The sequence below is a fragment of the Columba livia genome, chromosome 18 (genome assembly GCF_036013475.1).
Source record: "Columba livia isolate bColLiv1 breed racing homer chromosome 18, bColLiv1.pat.W.v2, whole genome shotgun sequence".
NCBI lineage: Eukaryota > Metazoa > Chordata > Aves > Columbiformes > Columbidae > Columba > Columba livia.
Window position 1 is genome coordinate 2,796,393 of NC_088619.1, and position 20,530 is coordinate 2,816,922.

General features: G+C 42.4%; 1 protein-coding gene and 1 long non-coding RNA gene across 7 annotated transcripts in view; one reads left to right on the top strand and one right to left on the bottom strand.

Moving 5' to 3' along the window:
- The window catches only part of LOC102098190 (myosin heavy chain, skeletal muscle, adult-like), a 20,069-nt gene extending 14,129 nt beyond the window's left edge, over positions 1-5,940 (bottom strand). The window contains exons 1-7 of the mRNA XM_065034466.1: positions 5,839-5,940; positions 2,230-2,470; positions 1,998-2,141; positions 1,749-1,905; positions 625-652; positions 413-527; positions 227-319 (exon numbers count right to left, since the gene is read on the bottom strand). Coding sequence (XP_064890538.1) covers positions 227-319; positions 413-527; positions 625-652; positions 1,749-1,905; positions 1,998-2,141; positions 2,230-2,433 — 741 coding nt within the window. The 5' untranslated portion in view covers positions 2,434-2,470; positions 5,839-5,940. The remainder of the gene's footprint in view (positions 1-226; positions 320-412; positions 528-624; positions 653-1,748; positions 1,906-1,997; positions 2,142-2,229; positions 2,471-5,838) is intronic.
- Positions 1-18,338, top strand: part of LOC110365887 (uncharacterized) — a 37,360-nt gene extending 19,022 nt beyond the window's left edge. The window contains exons 3-5 of one of the 6 annotated variants that reach the window (XR_010466975.1): positions 477-726; positions 2,238-2,385; positions 4,823-18,338. This is a non-coding gene — a long non-coding RNA (uncharacterized LOC110365887). The remainder of the gene's footprint in view (positions 1-476; positions 727-2,237; positions 2,386-4,822) is intronic. The other 5 variants (XR_010466977.1, XR_010466979.1, XR_010466978.1 and 2 more) reach the window with 5 other exon arrangements.
- Positions 18,339-20,530: the final 2,192 nt, after the last annotated feature.

Sequence of the window (20,530 nt, forward strand, 5' to 3'; positions counted from 1 at the left end):
GAGGGGCAACACAACCAGAACACAGAACTTTAGCCTGAGACTGTGGATTGGATTGTCATATTGTTAATAATGTGGTCTAGTTAGATAGCTCTTAGTTCATAAAAGTATGAAGAAACTACTAGTTCAATGACTACAATAATCCAAACATGACACTTCAAAAATTACAATTTCTGTTCTGACATCATCGTTCACTTGTAAATGTCAGCTTCTCTTCTCAACAACTTACAAAGCGTGAGGAGTTGTCGTTCCTCACGGTCTTGGCGTTTCCAAAGGCCTCCAGCAGTGGGTTGGCGCTGATGATTTGATCCTCAAGCGTTCCCTGCAGGATGATAGATATTGCTGGTTATCCTTTCCAAAAATCATGTCAGGAATGGAGAAAAGCTTTGATTCAAGCCAGCATCTATTAATTTACCTGCATTTTGCCTGACTGCTTCTCATCCTTCTTCTTCTCCCCACTGGCTGCAATTGTTGCAAAGTACTGGATGACACGCTTGGTGTTCACAGTCTTCCCTGCACCGGATTCTCCGCTGTCAAAGCAAAGAGAGAAGCAGAGAGCGTGTGGTCAGGCAGGAGATCCCCTGGCACCGGGCAGCCCCGCAGGGACCCAGCAGGGAGTGTACGTACGTGATCAGGATCGACTGGTTCTCACGATCTGTGTAGGAGGAAGAAACAAGTAGACTTGGTAAATGAAGAACATAAAAAGACTGAAAATTAATGCAGTTAAATGTAAGTTATAACAAGAAGACTGCCTGCATGCTTTTTCCTTGGCTTACTAGTAACAGTTTTTTAAGAATTCAATTCTTTGCAAAGTAATGCTTTTCCATCAACAATGAAAACCTGTGAAGGGACACGTTTCTTCCCTCCTGCACTCTTTAGTGTCTTTTTTTTTTCTCCTGCATCCAGCATATTGTTTGTGTTATTTGTTCATTTGTTTGTTTTGTTTGTTTGTTCGTTTTTTAATATTCTGCTACAGAGATTATATTTAGAGAGGTAGAGGAAGAGAGAGTAAGGACCCACAACAAAGCAATCCTCAGAGTGGATAATAGTTATGTGCTCAATAGCACACAGAAAGAAAAGAATGAAAAGCTGGAAGCAAAAGTAGCAGCAATATATAATTCTATTTCATTTTTCCATGTCATGCTTTTATCAAGACATATCTGAACTTTTGTGATATTGATGATTCAAGTAGCCCTTTGATTACTTCACATAATTAGTCAGATATTTCACATCACATATCCATCTCATATTCTTTTCACTTTCACTGTTTCACTACAGACAATATTATCTTTCTTGCTCTGTTTGGTCCATTTGACTTATCGTTTCTTCGGACACACTATCTGTGGTAATATACTTCCTTTTTAGAAATACTAACATGAAAGAATGCTATGCAAATTAGCCATCAATACTATGACTGAAATAAAAGTCTATTGATGAGCTAAGAAAATGTCAGCATATTTGTTAGGAAAACTTCATAACTATTAAAATGACATTTTGATAAAATCATGCTGACAGCCACTTGCCTGTTAACATGAACTTAAACAAGAAAAATGCCAAATACCTCACTGATCACAAGAGTGTCTTTCATTTAAGAGTAGGAAGAATGGTGTGAAGATGGTAAAAAAACCACGATAGTACGTATGCTTCAGAATCGTGAAAACTTTGAAAATGTCTACTCCTACTAATGGGAAAGAGTATCCCTTCCAAGAAATTCATGGTACTGTCCTTCTGAGACAGATGGAGCCACTCACCAGTCAACATGAACTGATAGGCATTGTCAGAGATGGAGAAGATGTGTGGAGGGGCCTCCTGGCGCTTCTTGCCTCGGTAGGCCAACACCACCTCCGGGTTGTACACCGGCAGCCACTTGTAGGGGTTGACGGTGACGCAGAAGAGACCCGAGTAGGTCTGCGAGGAAGGGACACAGCACGTTGCCTTCCCCTGAGCCTGGCAGAGCAGTTCTCCCAGCTCCCCAAAGGAAGACTGCTGCTGGTACTTACGTAGATCATCCAGGCTGCATAACGCTCTTTGAGGTTGTACAGCACAGCGGGTTCGTGGAGGTGGGTCATCATGGCCATGTCCTCGATTTTATCATACTTGGGAGGGTTCATGGAGAAGATTTGATCTTCCTTCACAGTCAGGCTCTGTCAGAGGAAAGAAAGGTACACGTGTGTCTACTCGGATGTCAGAGTAGGAATTAAATGCTGTTTGTAAACCCTGCATTTTCCTCACCTCTCCAGCTTCAGTCTTGACAGTGACCTTCCCTGATTCCCTACTCTGGATTGTCCCTTTCACAAAGGATTCCTTGGGATGCACCACAAAGACAGATGATTTGGCATCGAAAGGCTTGTTCTGGGCCTCGATTCTCTCCTTTTCTGACTTTCGGAGGTAAGGAGCTGCCTCCCCAAAGATCGCCATCTCAGCGTCTGATGACATGGCTGCTGTTGATGGAGGGGCTTGTCAGCAGAGAACACTGTGGAAGAACAGATATGTTGCCCAAATGAGTCAACATTTTTCATTGCTATTCAGTTAATTAAAAAACTTAAACAATGTCATAGAATGAGATCTTTGGGAAGAATCTCAGGCAGTTCTTTGGTCCACCTTCCCATGCAAAGCAAGACAAATGTTGGATCAAGATACTCAGAGCCTTTTCCAGTGAAGTTTTATCTCTGAGAATGCAGATTCCTCAGTCCCTCTTCATCCCTGTTTAATGTCTGACCACCTTTATTGTGATTTTTTTTTTCTAATATCAGATCAAAATTTGTATATCTGCAACACGTCTGTTATCTCTCATCCATTCACTCTGCACATGTGAGAAGAATCTGGCTCTTTGTACTGTTTAACCACCTACCCACAAAATTATGATGGGGTTGTCTTCTTGCTATCACCAACAGCAATAAGACAACCCCATTTCAATTTTGTTTCCAGAGCAGACAAACCCTATCCTTTCAACCTCTCCTCATACATAATTTGCTTCTAGCCGTGTTGGAAGCCCTCCAGAATTTCAACACCTTTCTTGTCACCAGGGACACCAAACTGGACACCATACTCCAGATGTGGGGGTTGAACGAGGGGAAGAATCACTTCCCATTACCTGCCAGTTACACTCTGTGCCTGAGTGCCTGACAGTGTGCTGTTGGCCTTAATTCCCCTGAAAGCACACTGCTGACAAAGGTGCACCAGCACACATGACCCTTTTCTGCAAAGGTGTTTTCTAGCCGAATAACAGCCAACATATCCTATTGTGTGGGCTTGTTCTTTCCTATATGCAGGACTTCACACTGCCTTTGCTAAAATTTGTCAGGTTCTTGTCAGCTCCAGGCTAGAGACTTTTTGGAGGCTTCTTAAGGGTATCATTGCTCTGTAGCGTATTCATGAGTCCTTCAGTTTGATCTCATCTGCCCAGTTCCTGAGGATGCATTCCATCCATCATTATGGTTGCTAGTGGTGATGAGAAATATCAAGCTCCTAGCACTGACATATTTCCAGCACTGTTGTACTCTATGTTGTGATTCAAATTTTGAAAAACTGAAAGATTAGTGTTTCTTTTTACATGTCTAGACATCTACATAACTTTGGAAAACGGCTAAGTTGCTTATGCCTGGTCAAGCTGAGCAGGTCAACTTCTACATTCTTTTCATATTCTGTGTCTAGTGCCTCTAACCCCTCACCAAAAAGTTGTTCTTTCCAGTTAGATTGATAGGTCCCAGGAGATTGGAAATTTCACCAGGAAAATTTTAGATTATAATACTTGTGGAGGAACACTGCAAGGCTGCTGTGGTAGAATTTAACGTCAATAAAGCACTTGCAATTTTCTATGCTCAAAGGTTTAAAAGCATGCTGTAAAGTGCTTTGTGTCATTCTGCAAGTAAATATTAAGGAATGGGTTCCAAAGCAGAACTGGAGCATCACAGTGAGGCACCATGCCAGAGGAACAGGATATTCACACCACCTACCTGGAGTTACCAAACCCAAAAGCCCACATTAAAAGCCTTGCTTGCCTATACAGAAGGTAGAGATAGGTGACTCAAGAAGGTGGCAGAAGCTCCAAATGTCTTTTGCTGGTGCTCTGAATAATCCGCTGGAGTTGTTTACTCCTCGTCACAAACTTTTTAAGCAGCCCAGCATCGTAACATCATGTTTGAACAAGGTGTGCACGTTCCCTCTCTGTGTTACTTGAAGGGGAGTTTTAGGGCCAAAACCATCAAATGTAAATTCTAAACAACTACATTCTTCTAGCAACTGCTGTCCTGGTTGTCCTTCTGCCGTACTGATGAATGCTCCCTTCTTGGTTGCACAATGACACACCTCCTCCAGCAGAAAGAAAGGGCCTGTGATGATGGATGGCTTCCAGCCTTGGGGCAAGAGCAATAATGTACAGCTTGAGTGGGGCAAATCAAACCCCCTCAGGCTGGATTCCAGCCTCATTTTTTAGCATAGATTCTGATTATGAAGTAGGGGTTAGATGTCTACACCCACTTTCCTGCTGTTGAAACTATCTGTGAATGTTAGCCATGCTATCACTTGTACTAGTCAGTGCTAGCTGGGCCACCTTTGCTTGTAAAATTGTGTCCTTTAGGCGTCTTAGAGATGCAACAACATTAGTTTTTGTGTTTAAAGGGAGACATATACCCAGGTCTAAATTAGAAATAATCCTGGGTGTGGACAAGAGAATAATGTCAATGATCAAAGAAAGTCATACTGGAAATTTTAGAAATCTGTTCTGTCTGAACAAAATAGGATTTGTGCGTGTGTGTGTGTGCATTCTGTTGTTCAAGAACTTGTTATAGTTAACTTCCTATTTGATCTCATGCTGCAATTTTAGTGTTGCTGTGACGGAGGCACTCGACTCCTGCTCCCACCTATGACAGGCTGCCACCTTAAATCAAGTGCACTGATATTTACTTAACAATGGCAGAAATGTGTTGCAAGTGACTTAACTCCGGGAAGTAGTAAGTAAGCAAATGGTGCATAAGGACAGATAATACGGTAAGTTAAAATACCACATCATTAATTATTTCTTTGTATGCTTGTTGTTTGTGCAAATAATTATATACAAAGTTATAAAACTTAAGTCAAGAACTTACAAAGCCAGATATCAAATGCAATACTGGATTTCCAAGGAACTACCACATGCCCAGTAATAGAAAGCACTTGAGTTCCTTGGAAGTTAGACAAAGAAAGAACTTATTTGGATGTTATGTCATGACTTTTAGTTACTTAAATAAGCCAATCAAATATTAATATCTGAAACAACACATAGTAGCATGCAGATCCTTAATTTTGTTGTGTTTTCATTCAGAGGAATAGAAGCAGCACTTTGTCTATTTATTTAGTTGGTTAGTTGATTTTTTTAATTTTTACTGAGTTTCCTAGTATGAGACCCACATGCAGATTATAACTCTGCAGTATTAACTGAAAAGTATTTTCATATAAATTTTTGGCCAGTATCATATACAGTAATACATACAATTTGTTACAAACCTTTGAGATGTTGCAATAGTCTGTTCTGTTGGCTGGCTCTGTCTGTCTGGACTTCATGCCAGAACAGATCACTTACTTCACTGATCCATAATTAAACATGAGGAATCCCCAAGAAACATTTCCTGGCATGACATCCGTGGCTAGTGGCTTCAAGCACAGCCACTTTGGAAAGCTTGCTTGCCATGAACAGCCTATCCAACCATCAGCATGCCATAACCCAGCAGTGGCCAGGAATACATGGGCATACAGCAATCACCCCCACAATTTTACAGAAAGTTGTCACCACAAAGAAGTCTGTTCTAGAGAAAGCTGCTACTTTTTGTCTGTCCCTTAAGTGTGAGTAAATTAGGCTCTTACCTCTTATGATATGAGAAGATGCCTTGCAGGCTGGAAGACGATCAGTGCTGTAAAGCAGAAATGGCAGATCCCTCATTACTGCTGCACAGAATTCCAGAGGCATGTCACAAAGCGAAAAAGCCAACATGCTTTATCTTACAGTTATTAAATCCTTGCAGACACAGATAAGTACACCGGGACAGCAGGGCTGAAGTGGGACATGTGGACTGTGGGGACGCTGTCCCTTTCTGCCAGACACAGACATGTACTTACCATGAAGCTTCCTCTGGAGATGGGCAGCCCAGATTCAAGGGCTCTTTTATAGACTCTGGTCAGCACATGCTGCAGATGCCTCCTCTGTCTTTGGGCAAAGAATTTTGGCAAACCTTGTTTTTGGCAAAGCATTGTCTGGCAAACTGAACGAACTGAGAACTGTAAAGTGATGTTAATAGATATAATTAGAAGTTTTTGGTCTCTCACTAGCTATGTGAATAAATCTCCTATAAATAATATGAGAAGATTCCTAAGGAAGAATTTCAATGAATGCTGACTAGAGGGATGAGGGTAACTACTAATAACTGTAGGCCATAGATGCTCTATGAATCTGAGCTAAGGAAGCGGGGACAACCATTCACTGGACAAGCACAGTGACATTTGGGTGCATACCTTAACCTTTTCTGAGGCCACCATAAGCCTGATGACAGCTGCCTTTTAACAGAGCTCTCTTCTTACAGACCTTGGATACGAGACATGGATTTTACTGTTGTCTGCATTGCTATCTTAATCAGATTATTAAATATTACTTTGCTTCCCTTCTTCCAGTTGTAACATAATATAACACAATGTATCAGGGAGAATAGCTACCTTGAACCAAACTAAGTGTTCATTGAGTTGTAATCCATCTCTGGATATAAATATAAAATAATTTTGTGTCGGTATCTTCCAACATTTTGAAATCTTGAGTTTAGATATTCATAGAAAGATTTATAGAGATTTATATTTTAAATTGATTTATTGAAAAATAGTTTCTTTAGTGGTGTTTATTTCCCTGTCAATCCCTACTTCTTCCCATAATACAAAAAAAATCAATAATCCCTCTCCACATAACGAGGCAAATACTACTAATCAATCTTATCTCTACTTCTATGAACATCATTACTTAGTTCTCATTAGTTTTGACATTCTCCCCTATAATTTTCTTGTTCTTCCTCCTCTCTCTCAAGATTACATGCAGTGTTAATACCGCAGCTCCATAGATCTTAACACTGTCTGTCACTGTATTAGATAGTTAGCGTTGCTTCCCTGTGTACATTACTTTGCACTTATCAACATTTTTTTTGCCCAGTGTAAGTATCACAAAATTATTTCACAGCTCTTCTCAGTTTATTTTTTCCCCACTGAGAATAACTTTGTGTCATTGATGATATTCTTGGACACCTAGACATGTGTTTTCAAGGTGGGGATTATTTCATCCTTAGTTGGAAGAACTCTAACACATTAGACTCAAATATGTGGAACTCCATATGTAATGACAGGTAGTCTTACTGTTTGCCTTTATTGAGACACATAGTCAGGATGGAATACCAATTCAGGTAAAGAAAATGCCAGGAGGGCTGCATGGAGGAATAAGGAGCCCATGGCAAAACTCAAGACACAAAAAGGCATCATTCAGAGGATGGAAGCAAGAAGAGGTAACCTGGGAGGAATGCAGAGACACTGTCCAAACGTGCAAGGATGAGGTAAGGAAAGCCAAAGCCCTAATGGGAGTGAATCTGGCCAGAAAAGATAAAGACAGCAAGAAGGGCTTCTGTAATTACATAGGTGACAAAAAGAGTAGGGAAAATGTGGGCCCATTACTGAAAGGTTGGGGGTCCTGGTGATACAAGAAATGGAAAAGTCTAAGGTACTAAATGCTGTTAGCAAGACCTTCAGGAATCCTAGGTCGCAGAGAGCAGGGAGAAAGTCTGGAGGAAGGCAGGTATACCCTTGGTGGAAGAGGATCAGGTCAGGGAATACTTAAGCAAACTGGACATACAAAAGTTCATGGGCCCTGAAGGGATATACCCACGAGTTCTGAGGGAGATGGCTGGTGTCATTGTGAGGCCAGTTTTGATAATCTTTGATCAATCATGGCGATTAGCAGAAATGCATGAAGGCTGGAGGAAAGCAAACATTCCTATCTTCAAGAAGGACAAGAAGAAGGTCCAAGGGAACTACAGGCCAGTAAGCTTCAACTTGGTTCTTGGGAAGGTATTGGAGCAACTAATCCTGGGAACCATTTCCAAGCACCTGTAGGACAATAAAATCAGTCAGCATGGCTTCACCAAGGGGAAATCATGCTTTATCAACCTTATCACATTTTATGATGAAATGACTGGCATAGTAGATAAGAGCAGAGCAGTGGATACTGTCAACCTTGACTTCAGGAAGGCCTTTGTCACTGTCTCACATACGATCCTTATAGAGAAGCTGTTGAAGTGTGGACTCAATGAAAAGACAGTGATGTGGACTGAAAACTGTCTGAATGGCCAGACTCAGAGGGTGTTGATGAGTGACACAAAGTCTAGTTGGAGACTAATTACTATCCCTGAACCCTAGGAGTCAATACTATGTTCTGTTCTGTTTATCATCTTCATTAACATCATCTAGATGATGGGGCAGAGTGCACCTTAGCAAGTTCACTAATGACACAAAACTGGGAGGAGTAGCTGATATGCCAGAGGTTCAGGTCAGGCTGTCATACAGAGGAACCTGGATAGACTAGAGAAACGGGCTGACAGGAATCTCATGCAATTCAACAATGAGCTTGCACCTGGAGAGGAGGGACAATGCTTTGCAGAAAAGGACCTGGAGGTCCTGGTGAACACCAAGCTCAACATGAGCCAGTGACGTGAGCCTTGCTGCAAAGAAGGCTAACAAGTCCTGGGCTGAATTAGGACGACTATTGCCAGTGGGTGGAGAGACTTGATCCTTCTCATCTGCACATCACTGGTGAGGCCACACCTGGAGTAATTGTTCAGTTCTGGGCTCCACAGAGACATGGACATACTGGAGGGAGTCCAACAAAGGACTGTGAAAATGATTAAGGGACTGAAGCATGTCCTATGAAGAAAGGCTGAGAGAGCTGGAACTGAGGGAGCCTAGAGAAGAGAAGGTTCAGGGCATCTCATCCAAGTATGTAAGTACCTGAAGACAGGGTGTAGAGAAGGTGGAGCCAGGCTCTTTTCATTGTTGCCTAGTGACAGGAACAAGTAAAAACTGGAACACAGGAAGCTCCATTAGAACATTAAGAAACATTTTTTCACTGTGAGGATGACCAAACACTGAAATAGGTTGCCCAGAGATGATGTGGAGTCCCCATCCTTACAGATAATAAAAAGTCAGCTGGACATGGTCCTCAGCAGCTTCTAGAAGGCGTTAGAATGGTGCTTGTCCAGTCCACCAGAGGTGGCAAGAACCAGTTGTAGATTTTTCTCATTTTTATACTTGGACATTCTCTGTTGGGTGTTCAACCAACATTGCTGCAGACATCACTCAACTATCAACTACAAAGAATAAGTGCCATTTTTTCAGATCTCTTTGGCTCACGATTTAATCTAAATATACAGGGTTTTCAATGTTTTTCACTTCTTTCAGCAGCCTGGCTTTGCTGCCCATGACCATCTTGTATAATGTGAGGAAGTCTATGCCATTTTCACTCCTCAGCATGAACTATATCATAAGAAAGTAACATAAATATCTCTCTCCTAGCAGCTAGGCACCAGAACCAGCCATCACTTCAGGGTCAGAAAACGGGGAACAAGCTAGCTCTTGTTAGTGAGGGACATAGGGAGCTTCATTCTCTTCATGTTTTGCACAGAAGACTTGGAGACTTTGAGAAGGTTGTGAGACAGAACTGGTGCTTGAACAGTTTTGGTAAATGGTGTCATGCAAAATGAAATAAATAATATGTATAAGATGGGTTATCACATCCTGTTACATCATTCATCCAGTTTACATATGACTAGTTAAATTTACCATTGCTATGGTGCTTCCTGCTTTGCATCCTCTTGTTCCCCATCAGGACATTATAGTTTTCACTAATTTGGTTCGATGAACCCTATACCATATTTTTCTGCTTTGGCTTTCAATTTCAATCCCAAATAATTTTCTGCTACTTGTTAACACGTGTCTTTTATCACAGGGTGTGACTCTAGTCTTTTGTTTCATGCTTCCCTCGTATTACATGCTATGCCAATGCAGTATCCTTTCTGTTTCCTGTCTTTTGCAAAAGTCCAGGGATTCCTAAGGCCTCTCATGTGAAAGACTACAGCCTTCTGTTATTTACGCATGAAAGAGTGATTGTGGCTTTCTCTTCTGGAGAGATTCAGTCAGATTATTGAGCATAGGTATGCCATAGCCACTATCTGTCACTAGGTGTTTACCTCCTCATAGGATAAATTTTGGTATTACTAAGATAATTGTAACAGCCTTCTGAGCCACTGGAACAGCTAACTTCTGATGCAAAAATGAGATTTTGTTCTCCCTGTTTTTTTTCACTGATATTCATTTTTGTTCAGTCCTGGAAGAGGAGGAGTTTGAGAGGAGAAGTGGCATCTCCCACTGAACGCAAACCCAATATGCCATTTCAACTTACCTCATCTTTAGCAGCTGCTCCTTTAGGTTCAGCTAAAGTTTCAGAATTTACAGATCTCTGTTATTGTCAGCTTAAAGTAGATAAGTGAGACTGGAAGGCCAAGCCAGGTTAATTTGTGAGAGCTTTCACTGAAACTGCAAGTTTTTATTCTAAACCTACTGAAAAAGACAAAAAAAAGTCAACCATTATTTTTCTGCCATTCTTGTTTCCATCCATCTCTGCAGGGCTGGATGCCACCAATGATGGAATTAAAACACAGCACAGCTGAAAGAGGAGAGACAAACTGAAAGACATCTGTGGATACAGACTGCTCTGCACAACAATGTGATGTGGGCCAAACACTGGACTGCTGATATTCCCCATGGGAAATACAGAATGACAGATTGGCTGAGGTTGGAAGTGACCTCTGGAGGTCATCTGTTCCAACCTGCCTGTGCAAGCAGGACCACCTAGAACCAGTTGCCATCTACAGCTACATCAGGCAGCTACCTCACTTTCTACCATACCTTATGACACAACTGCTTCTCCCCCATCTTCTGTGATTATTGAAAAGAATCTGAGAGTGAGGCCACATTTTAGTGCAGCTTGAATGATGGAAGTAAGCAAAAAGTTCTCAAGAATGGCTGGCAAAATTCTTGCTTATATCTAGTTCAAAAAGTGATTTCTGCCGCCCTGAAGCCTACAGTCATGTCTTAAATAAGAAAAGGAAAGAAAGAAAGAAGAAAAATGAGAGCCATTATTGCTGTTGGAGAGCTATAACTTATCTTCCTGCTCTAAATAACAAATGAAAACATAAGGAATAAGGTTACACATAAGATGAAAACTAGTTGTTATTTTAGGGAAAAAAATGCATGGAATTGTCCATAAATGTATTTTCAATAAACAGGAACAAGTTAATGTCAAAAAATTCAGAATCCCTGACATGGTAACATTACCTCATGCTTGAAATGAGAATATGTAAAAAATGTGTGATACTTATTAAGGTATTAATCTGACTGCAGTCTCTGGGACAAGAAAGTAGGTATTTTTTCCTGTTTCCCAAGAACTGGGGTATTGACCATAACTACATTTGAAGAGTATACTGACATAAATAAGGCACAAATAGCTTTCTAGAAGCAAAATTATCTTTTTGCTGGAATGTGTGTGTACTGTCTGGAAGGCTAAAATGAGAGCTGAAATGATAATTTGATATTTAATCCACGTGAGCTGTGTGACACTGGGGTAAATACTACCCTGCTGTATCAATTCTGAGGTAGGATGAGAGCTTGTCAGCAATAATGCCTCAGAGTTCAGAGCATCAGTGGAAGTCACAGGAGTGCTGCAGACTTCACAAAGAAACAAGATGATGCTGAGTGTATCAGTTGACATTTGAAAACTGCTGGTGTAGCCATAGTGGTACTGTATAAAACCCTGATGACACCTGCTCAAAAACACTCTGTACAATCTCAGACAAATGTACTGGAGGGACAACACATCCTTGAGCTTCAACTGATCCCTACCATATAGGAGCTGCTCACCAAACCTGCTCAGCTCCAGACTGAAGGCAATATTCTGCAGGATGACCACGTGTCGTGGTTTAACCTGAGTGAGCAATATAACCATGACAGCTGCTTGCTCACTTCCCCACAACTCGCACCCCCAAATAGGGGAGAGAATCAAAAGGGAAGGGAGAAACTTGTGGATTGAGATAAACAAAGTTTAATAAAATAACTATATAGCACTAATATACCACTATTAATAATAATATATATTAAATGGAAATAGAATATAAAATAAAAGATACTCAATGTAATTCCTCATTAACTCCATCTGCACTGAGCAGCCGGTCCCAGGAAACAGCACCCTGGTCCCGAACAACTGGTTGCAGAAAGAGAGAAAAACGCAGAAAGGCACCAAGGTCTCTGCAAATCAGCAGCATGGTGAAAGGCCAAAATAAACTCTCAAACAGAACTCTCCTGAACAGGTCTCTGACTCGGCTCTGATCCAACTCCCAGCCTAGCTGGAAGATCCTGACTCTGTAAAAATGAAGCACGATGCTAATGGGATAGAGTATTCTTATCAAGGTTTGTCCCATCCATGCCCCCTCTTCCCAGCTGCCTCACACCTGTGGATGGAGATCCCAGAAAAAGTCCATGGCTCCCAGATAACAGCAATTAAAAACATAAACTCTGTCCTGGGTTGTTATCTTCTTGTTCTCAAACTGATTCCGAACAATGATCATGCTAGATACAAAAAAGAAAGGTTGCTAACTGCATGAAGAAAATCAACTTGTTTTCAGTCAAACAGGCACACCATGTCTGCCCAGCTGCCACACATTCATGCCACCATAATTGCTCCAGCCACTGTCCGATATGGCACTTTGCTCGCCCTTCAACAACCCCAAAGGCAGTTGAACATGTCTTAGGCCTGCCATCAGTCCCACCCATTCAGCTCCTTCTCTCTCCATGATGTGGCAGCACAGCATCCCTCCTCCAGAGCTGCTCCTTTGCTTCCGGGCCTTGGACAGTACCCAAGAGGCACTGACAAGCCACCCACTTGTTTTCAGACGGGACAGATCCTTACAAAGCAATCCTATGGGGTGTTGCCTCCCTGGACTCTGTCTCCTTCACATCGATGACTTGCCAAATCAAAACCAAAGGCAGTCTGGAGCCAGTATCACCAGGCACAGCACAAGACACCTTGCCCAGGTTAGAAGAGGGCCCCAGCTGGCCCTGGCTCCAGAAGCTTTGCTGAAAGCCCTGCTGGTGTGTCCCCATTGCCCATAGGAGCCCGTGAGCAGGATTTGCTCAGCTGTGAGCAGGCCCAGCTGTGCTGTGGTCCCATGTTGGCATCTGAACCCAGGGAGCATCCAAGGCTGTGGCTCGACAGCCATGGGATGGATGCCTGTGCTCAGCCTGTCTGTGCAAACAGAGAGGTGTCCTCCCTCCCAGGGAGCAGAGCCTGCCCAGGCACCGGAGCAGCAGCACCTGGGCTCCAGGCGCCCCATGTTATGGCCTCTTTGCCAGGTGCTGACTCCAAGGGGGCCTACCTGCCTTGCTGCTGCACATTGGCTGGTGGTGACAGGACACAGCAGTTGCTTTCGGTCAGTGTCTACATGGCAGTTGCTGAGAGCATCGCTGGTATTATTTGAGGCAATGGACAGTGGTGCCTGCACACATATCTTCTACTGACATCCAGAGGGACCAGGACAAGCTTGAGAAGTGGGATGTCTTGAACTTCATGAGATTCAACAAGGCCAAATGCAAGCTCCTGAACCCAGATCAGGGCAACTCCTGGTATCAATCCAGGCTGGGGGATGAAGTCGTTGAGAGCAGCTCTGTGGAAAACGACTTGGGGATACTGGTGGATGAAAGATTGGACACAAGCTGATAATGTGCACTTGCAGCTCAGAAGGCAAATAGTATCATGGGCTGCATGACAAGAACTGTGGCTAGCAGGTCGATGGAGGTGATTCTGCCCCTCTGCTCTGCTCTAGTGAGACGCCCCTGCAGTGCTGGTCTAGCTCTGGGGTCCTCAGCACAAGACAGACGCGGACCTGCTGGAGAGGGGCCATAGGAGCCGCAGAAATGATCAGAGGGATGGTACAACTGCTGGGAGGACAGGCTGATTTATCTTAAAGGTTGTCAGCAACTGGTGAACAGTAACATTTAGTTTTGATGGGAAGCAGATGATAGGTCTTTCCAGGGGAGGAACAGTCAGTCAGGAGGCACTCAGTGGTGGCAGCAGCAAGTTCCTGTGGCTGAGCACTAGACCAGGGCAGACAATGGGCTTCCCAGAGGCAGGGAAACTTGAGGAAGAGGCAGTTCTGGCATTCACGCCAAGAAGCAGCAGATCTTGGGAGTGAGGCTGACATGGAGGGGGCATTGCCAGGATATTTAAATGACCCCTAGGGAGCACAGGTGACCAGGAGCACAGTGAACAGGGCCAGCAAACAGGAATGAGGCAGTTAGCGGGGTAGTTTGCACAAAAGGGCAAGCAGCAAGGGCGATGCAGGTCTGCCAGCCCAAGACATTAGTGCAGTTAGTGGTTATCACCCTTGCAGGAGGAACCTAACTATGGTAGCCACTCAGAAGGAAGGTAAGTCCCCTGCATCTGCCATGAAGAAGGCAACAACACAGACAGAGCTGCCAAGGAAACATGCAGCCATCCAGACCTAAGGCTGCAGGGAATGCCAGTCTCCCACTGGCATGGAATGGTAAGAGATAGCTGGCATGGAATGGTAAGAGATAGAACAGACGTGTGAGGTGTGAGCAGGTGGATGACCTGCTCAGCCTGGTGCTGGAGCTAAAAGAAGAGACAGAAAGGTTGCAAAGTATCAGGGAGACAGAGAAAGAAATAGACTGGTGGGATCAAGCCCTGACCTCCTGAGACATGAAAGGCCACCACCAAATAACCAAGACCAATAGAGTTCATTACCCTCCCCCTGACTGACTAGTCAAGGTAAAGGGATGAATGGAAACAAGTCCACACGTGTAGCAGCAAGCGGAACATCGCCTTGTCCACTCCACCCTGGCCAGGTGCCTCTATACAACAGGTACGAGCCGCTGAAAGTGGAAGGCCAGGCAATGGCTGATGAAAATGAAGGACTATCTACACCACCTCTACCACAGGTACTCACACAATCTGAAAGGCCTAACCCCCATATTACAACCATGTCCACAAGAAAAAAAAAGGAGTGTTATAGTTGTAGGTGACTCCCTTCTGGGGGTTATGGAGGGCCCAATATGCTGGAAGGACTCTCCTCTTAGGGATGTCTCTTGCCTTCCTGAGTCCCGGGTTAAGCATATTGACAGGAAACTTCCTAGTTTGGTATGGCCCTGAACTGGTTTTTCATGTAGGTGGCAATGAAGTTGTGACCCATAATCCAAGGGCAATTAAAAGAGACTTTGGGGCCTTGGGATGGTTTAGAAATATGTCAAGGATGGATGTCAAGAGGATGGGGCCAGTCTTCTTTTAGTGGTGCCCAACAATAGGATGAAGGGCAACGGGCACAGACTGAAACACAAGAGGTTCCATCTCAATATGAGGAATAACTTCTTTGCTTTGAGGGTGACAAAGCCATAGAACAGGCTGCCCAGAGACGTTGTGGAGTGTCCTTCTCTGGAGACACTGAAGACCCACCTGGACACATTCCTGTGTGATCTCCTCTAGGTGGACCTGCTTTAGCAGGTGGGTTGGACTAGATGATCTCCAGAGGTCTCTTCCAACCTTTACCATTCTGTGACTCAGTAACCATGTATGTATGTATGCATAAGGTAGGAACTGATGTCTTGTTTAGGGGAGGGATTAAGGTGTTTGGGTTTAGTGTGGGTGCAAATAAAACTGTCTTCTGAAGGAAGAAGAAGAGTGTTTAAGGATAACCTGGGAAGGGTAAGGATAACCTGGGAAGGGTAAGCACTTTTCAGTAGCACATCTCCAGTGCACTGTTCTTTGTAGTGTAAGGTTTGTTCTTGCCTGAGCCGTCTATTTGCATACACTACATTATCACTCATTGCCCATCCTTGGAGTCAAGTCCACCGGTAGACAGGGTAGTAAGGGATAAACAGGTATTCTGGAGGATCTTAGGCCACTATTTATACCTCTTTCTGCAATATCTCACCTGATGTTGTAAGTGCTACAAGCTACCAGTAGTTGTAAGAACTCACTAGGACCTTGTGGCTAGAGCATGGAAGGTATGTGCAACCTTGGCCTGTCATGCCTTGTTGAAGGTGCAATGCCTGTTTTGGCAACACTGTATGACTCAGGGAAGGAAGGGATGTGTGCTATCATCACTACACACTGTGGCACTTGACCACTGCAGGGGTTGCACAGTTGTTCAGACAACACAAAGCATCAGTATCATAAACTTGGCAATTCTAACCAGTAGTATCATCCATAAATTTTCTATAATGAACAAGGGCCATATAAAATAAGATAACAAAAGACTTTCATTTATTTACAAGAACAAAGTGGTAGCGCTGCAAATGTAGGAGTATATCCCACAGTGGGTCAATCCTTTCTAAATGGAGCTCCTGATAAACTCATACAGACTGCACGAAAAGGCATGGTCTACAAGACATCAGCCATCAGGAGACTTATGGTGAACTTGCTCATGCAGTTAGCTTAACACAGGTTGTTGTGAGTGAGACATTCCCAGGATCCAGAGGAAAACTCACATTTCCTTGGTGAGTACCTTGTGTTGCTCATAGAAGGTCTGTAGTCTCACTGCTTGGTACTTTTCCTTAATAACAGAGGTCTGAGTTGTGTTGTTGCTGTCAACCAGGCCATTAAGGCCACTGCATGAGGTTGGCCTCAAATGAAATACTCAAAGTATGTGCAAAGCAGTAGATAAGTAGACAGCAAGGTGATAAAAGAAGTGCTAAGCAGAAGTTAGGATTTTTTTTTTTTTTAACTAGGCTATTTTACATTGAATGCTGGTGTGCTCATGAAAAGTCATTTGCACACTGTGCAATAAAGATCAAGGATGTGGAAATCTGGAGAGTCAAGGAACAGTTGTCACACCACAGTGTCCTGCAGCCCATGCAGAGGAGGAGGACAGCATACCATGCCCAGAGGCCACAGCAGTGGTGTTACCAAGGCTGCACCACATGCTCTGGTGCCCAAGATATACTCTCTTGGGTACAAAGACAATGTAGATGTTGTTGTTGAGTAACCTCTCTGAGGAGGCAGTGTGCCTGAAGAATGGTCTCCTAGGGGCATAGCTGGGCCATCGGCTGTCAGGATACATCCCATTGTGCATCCCAGAGCTGCTGCAGTTTAGTGCTGTGAACTGTCACATGAGGTGCTGTTTTATGTGTGCCAGATGGCACAGGAAAATTTATGGGTGTTCACTCACGTAGCAGCTGACAAAGAAATGTAGAAAGGCATGTTTGTGTTACTAATATTAAAAGCAAGTTTACTTACTGCTGGTTGTTTTCTATCCACACATGAAACAATCTTCCCCTTCTCCACACGACTGCTGATTTTATAGATGTCTATCACATCCTGCCTCAATCATTTCTTCTTTCATCTGAAGATGTCCTTGTATGGGAGCAGTTCTCTGTCTCTACTATAACTTGAGACCTTTCTCTGTACCTTTTTGGGAGCTGGTTGCCAAAACTAAATTCAATATTCAGTCTTTGGACACATGAATGATTAATACCATGACATAACGATATATTCTGATCTGTCAACAGTGTCTTCCATAAAAACTCCTATTTTGCCACCTGTGCTGTCAGCCTGATTTTGAGCTGACAATTCAGAGGACCATCATAAATATCCTAAGATCTTTTTTGTGAATAAACAGTTTTTTCTGCATGTAGATAAATTATTAATTTATTTACGTTAAACACCACTAATCTAAATTTCACCTGAGTGGTTAGACAATCATCCAATTATTCTGTGTCATGACATTCCATACAATTTTAGTGTCACAAGTAGACCTTACCATGATTTTGTCATTTTTTTTTTAAGTCCTTTTTTTCCAGGTCAGTTATGTGTATGTTGAACTGCACAGGTCATAACGCACATCTCTGTGAGAACCTGCTTGTGGCTCCCCACCTCAGATAAGCATTTATTTCCATATTTCATGTCCTGTCTTCTAATCCAGAAGGTGTATATCTTTCTAGTCAAAGCAACTTTTGCCCATGTTGTGTGTGAGCATGTGTATACTTTTCAAAATCTCATCATACTGCATTGACAAGATCATCCTTACCCATGTCCCTGTTGATTCTCCTGAAGTCAAAACTACTGTGAGAGATGGCTTTCAATTTCAAATTCTGTTCTTATTGTGGTTTCTACCAATTTGTCTTCTTCAGATGTTAGACTGATAGATCTACTTGTCCACAATCAGGAAAGTTTTAAATGTCTAATATCACACATACAACATTTTCTTCCCTTGGTACTACGCATAATTTAAAAAACATGTCACTTCTACAACACTTCAATCTTTTTATTTTATTTTTTTTTCTGATATTCCTGGGTATATAAAATTCACTGCAACAGATGTGTTGCTGTTCAGCATACTATTTTCTCCTACAACCTGAAGTATCTAATGGAGACCTTAAGTTAACAGGGTTCCTCACATTTTTTTCTCTTAATAGGTGTTCTTTCTGGAAACTTCCTCACTTCTGAAGTAAAAACTAGCACAAATTGTTCAGCTTTTCTGCTTGTTTCCTTTAGCGCTCTTTTTATACTTCAGTTATTACTGTTTCTTATGCATCCTCTCATGCAGGTCTTCTCCTTATAAAATGCTTATAATAGACATATAAATATACAGACATACACCAATGCTTGAGGTGAGACCTCTTGGATCATCTTTTAGAACATTTTCTCACATTGGAACAGATTAGTCCCAATAATGCAGTTAATAGGATCACTCTCCAATGATAATTTTTGTCACTTTCAAGGTTAATAGTGAAGTTGTCAGAAATGTTGTAGCAAATAGTGGAAAACTCGGACATACGGAGACATATCTGCTACGTAATAAGCTACATAAAATGTCATCAATAATGCAGACAAACATACGAACATTGCCATTTAAATTTTTTATACTTCTTTAGATTATTTGATACAGCAGATTATTTTATTCAAAAATGCTCCCCACAGGATTTTCAGGTTGCAAGTGCTGTTGTCGGCCATGCTCTCATTATGAGCGTGGCATGGTGGAGGCATCAGTGCACCCCATGGACCCTGATTAACTGTGTGACAGCGAATACCCAGACCGTGCTGCAGCAGTTCTGCTGCCCTCTGTGTAAAACGAGAGCTCCCAGGAATGTTAGCACAAGCCAAAAAGAAATGCCGATACTCTAAACTGCTAGAGCAAAACTTCTCATCCTTACCCTTCTGCTAAGAAGCAATTGCGTACTGGACTGTAGTAGTGGTAAGGACACACTTGGCGTATAAAAATCAGTATAGAATTAGATGAAAGTGAGAGAATATTTTTGTATTGTTTGCAGTCTGTTTATGTGCCTTACCGTGGCTGACATGATGTGTTGTCTGCTAAGGAAACACGTCTTAGAGATCTGCTCCCTAAAACAGAATTCCAAGCTAGTGCAGAGAAAAAAATAAATAAAGAAAAGAGAAAAAAAAAAATAGAAAATATGAACCGACCTCTGGAATAAAGTTGCTAATGATCGTGACTAACGAAGAACCTGAATACTTTTGCTGGGATAAAAAGCAGTTCTGAATATTCCTTTCATGGGCTATTAGAGATGCAAGCTAAAATCCATGGAGCTAGAGCATAAACCCCAATATAGCGCTGCTAGTGAAGGCTGGGAGGAGTTGCGGGGTTTTTTGTGGGTTTTGGTTTGGTTGGTTTCATTTGGATTGGGTTTTTGTTGTTTTTGTTTGGTTTTTTGTTTTGTTTTGTTTTACTTGGGGTGTTTGTTTTTAATGAATGGCTGGCTTTTCTCTCTCCAAGTCCTGTCTTTCTGATCTTAGTGCTTGGTGTATTTGTGAACCTGCTTTAATTAATGGAAATCAGTCCCCTAGTATGGAATGCTGGAAGTTTCATTTTTGTAAATGTTATGCCATCCTTTACCAGTGTGATTCCAAGCAGCTTCCTGAAAAGCTGCATTGACAGATAATCTGCAGTTAAAAGGAAGGTATCATTTCACTGAGCAGTGGACAAGAACATAAACACTATGACCTGGGATATTAAGATAAGCAGTTCTTGAAAGTTCATCAGTGTTATCTAATTATCCTCTTCCTACCATCACAGCAAACCTGAGAGGATGACATCTGAGACGTTTTTAAAATAAGATGAGGGTGATATAGAGGATACTTTTTCAACACACACTGGATCTTTAGTTATACAGAAGGTGAGTAGGGTGGAAAGACTGTTAAGTCAATGGGAAGAAGAAGATATCTGGAAATGCCTGAGATGTTGAAGAGTGAAGCAGAAATGACAGAAATCAGTGTTCAAAGTTCAATATAAGAAGCAACAAACAACCAGATCATAGTAAGAGAAGAAAAAAAGATGATGAGCTATGGTTCGCATACAGTAAAAACTTAAAGGTTGTTCAATGGAAGTATATCAGCTTTATTTTCAAGCTTGACTCTTTTGAGAATATAGATGGAAGTTACACAGACATTGCA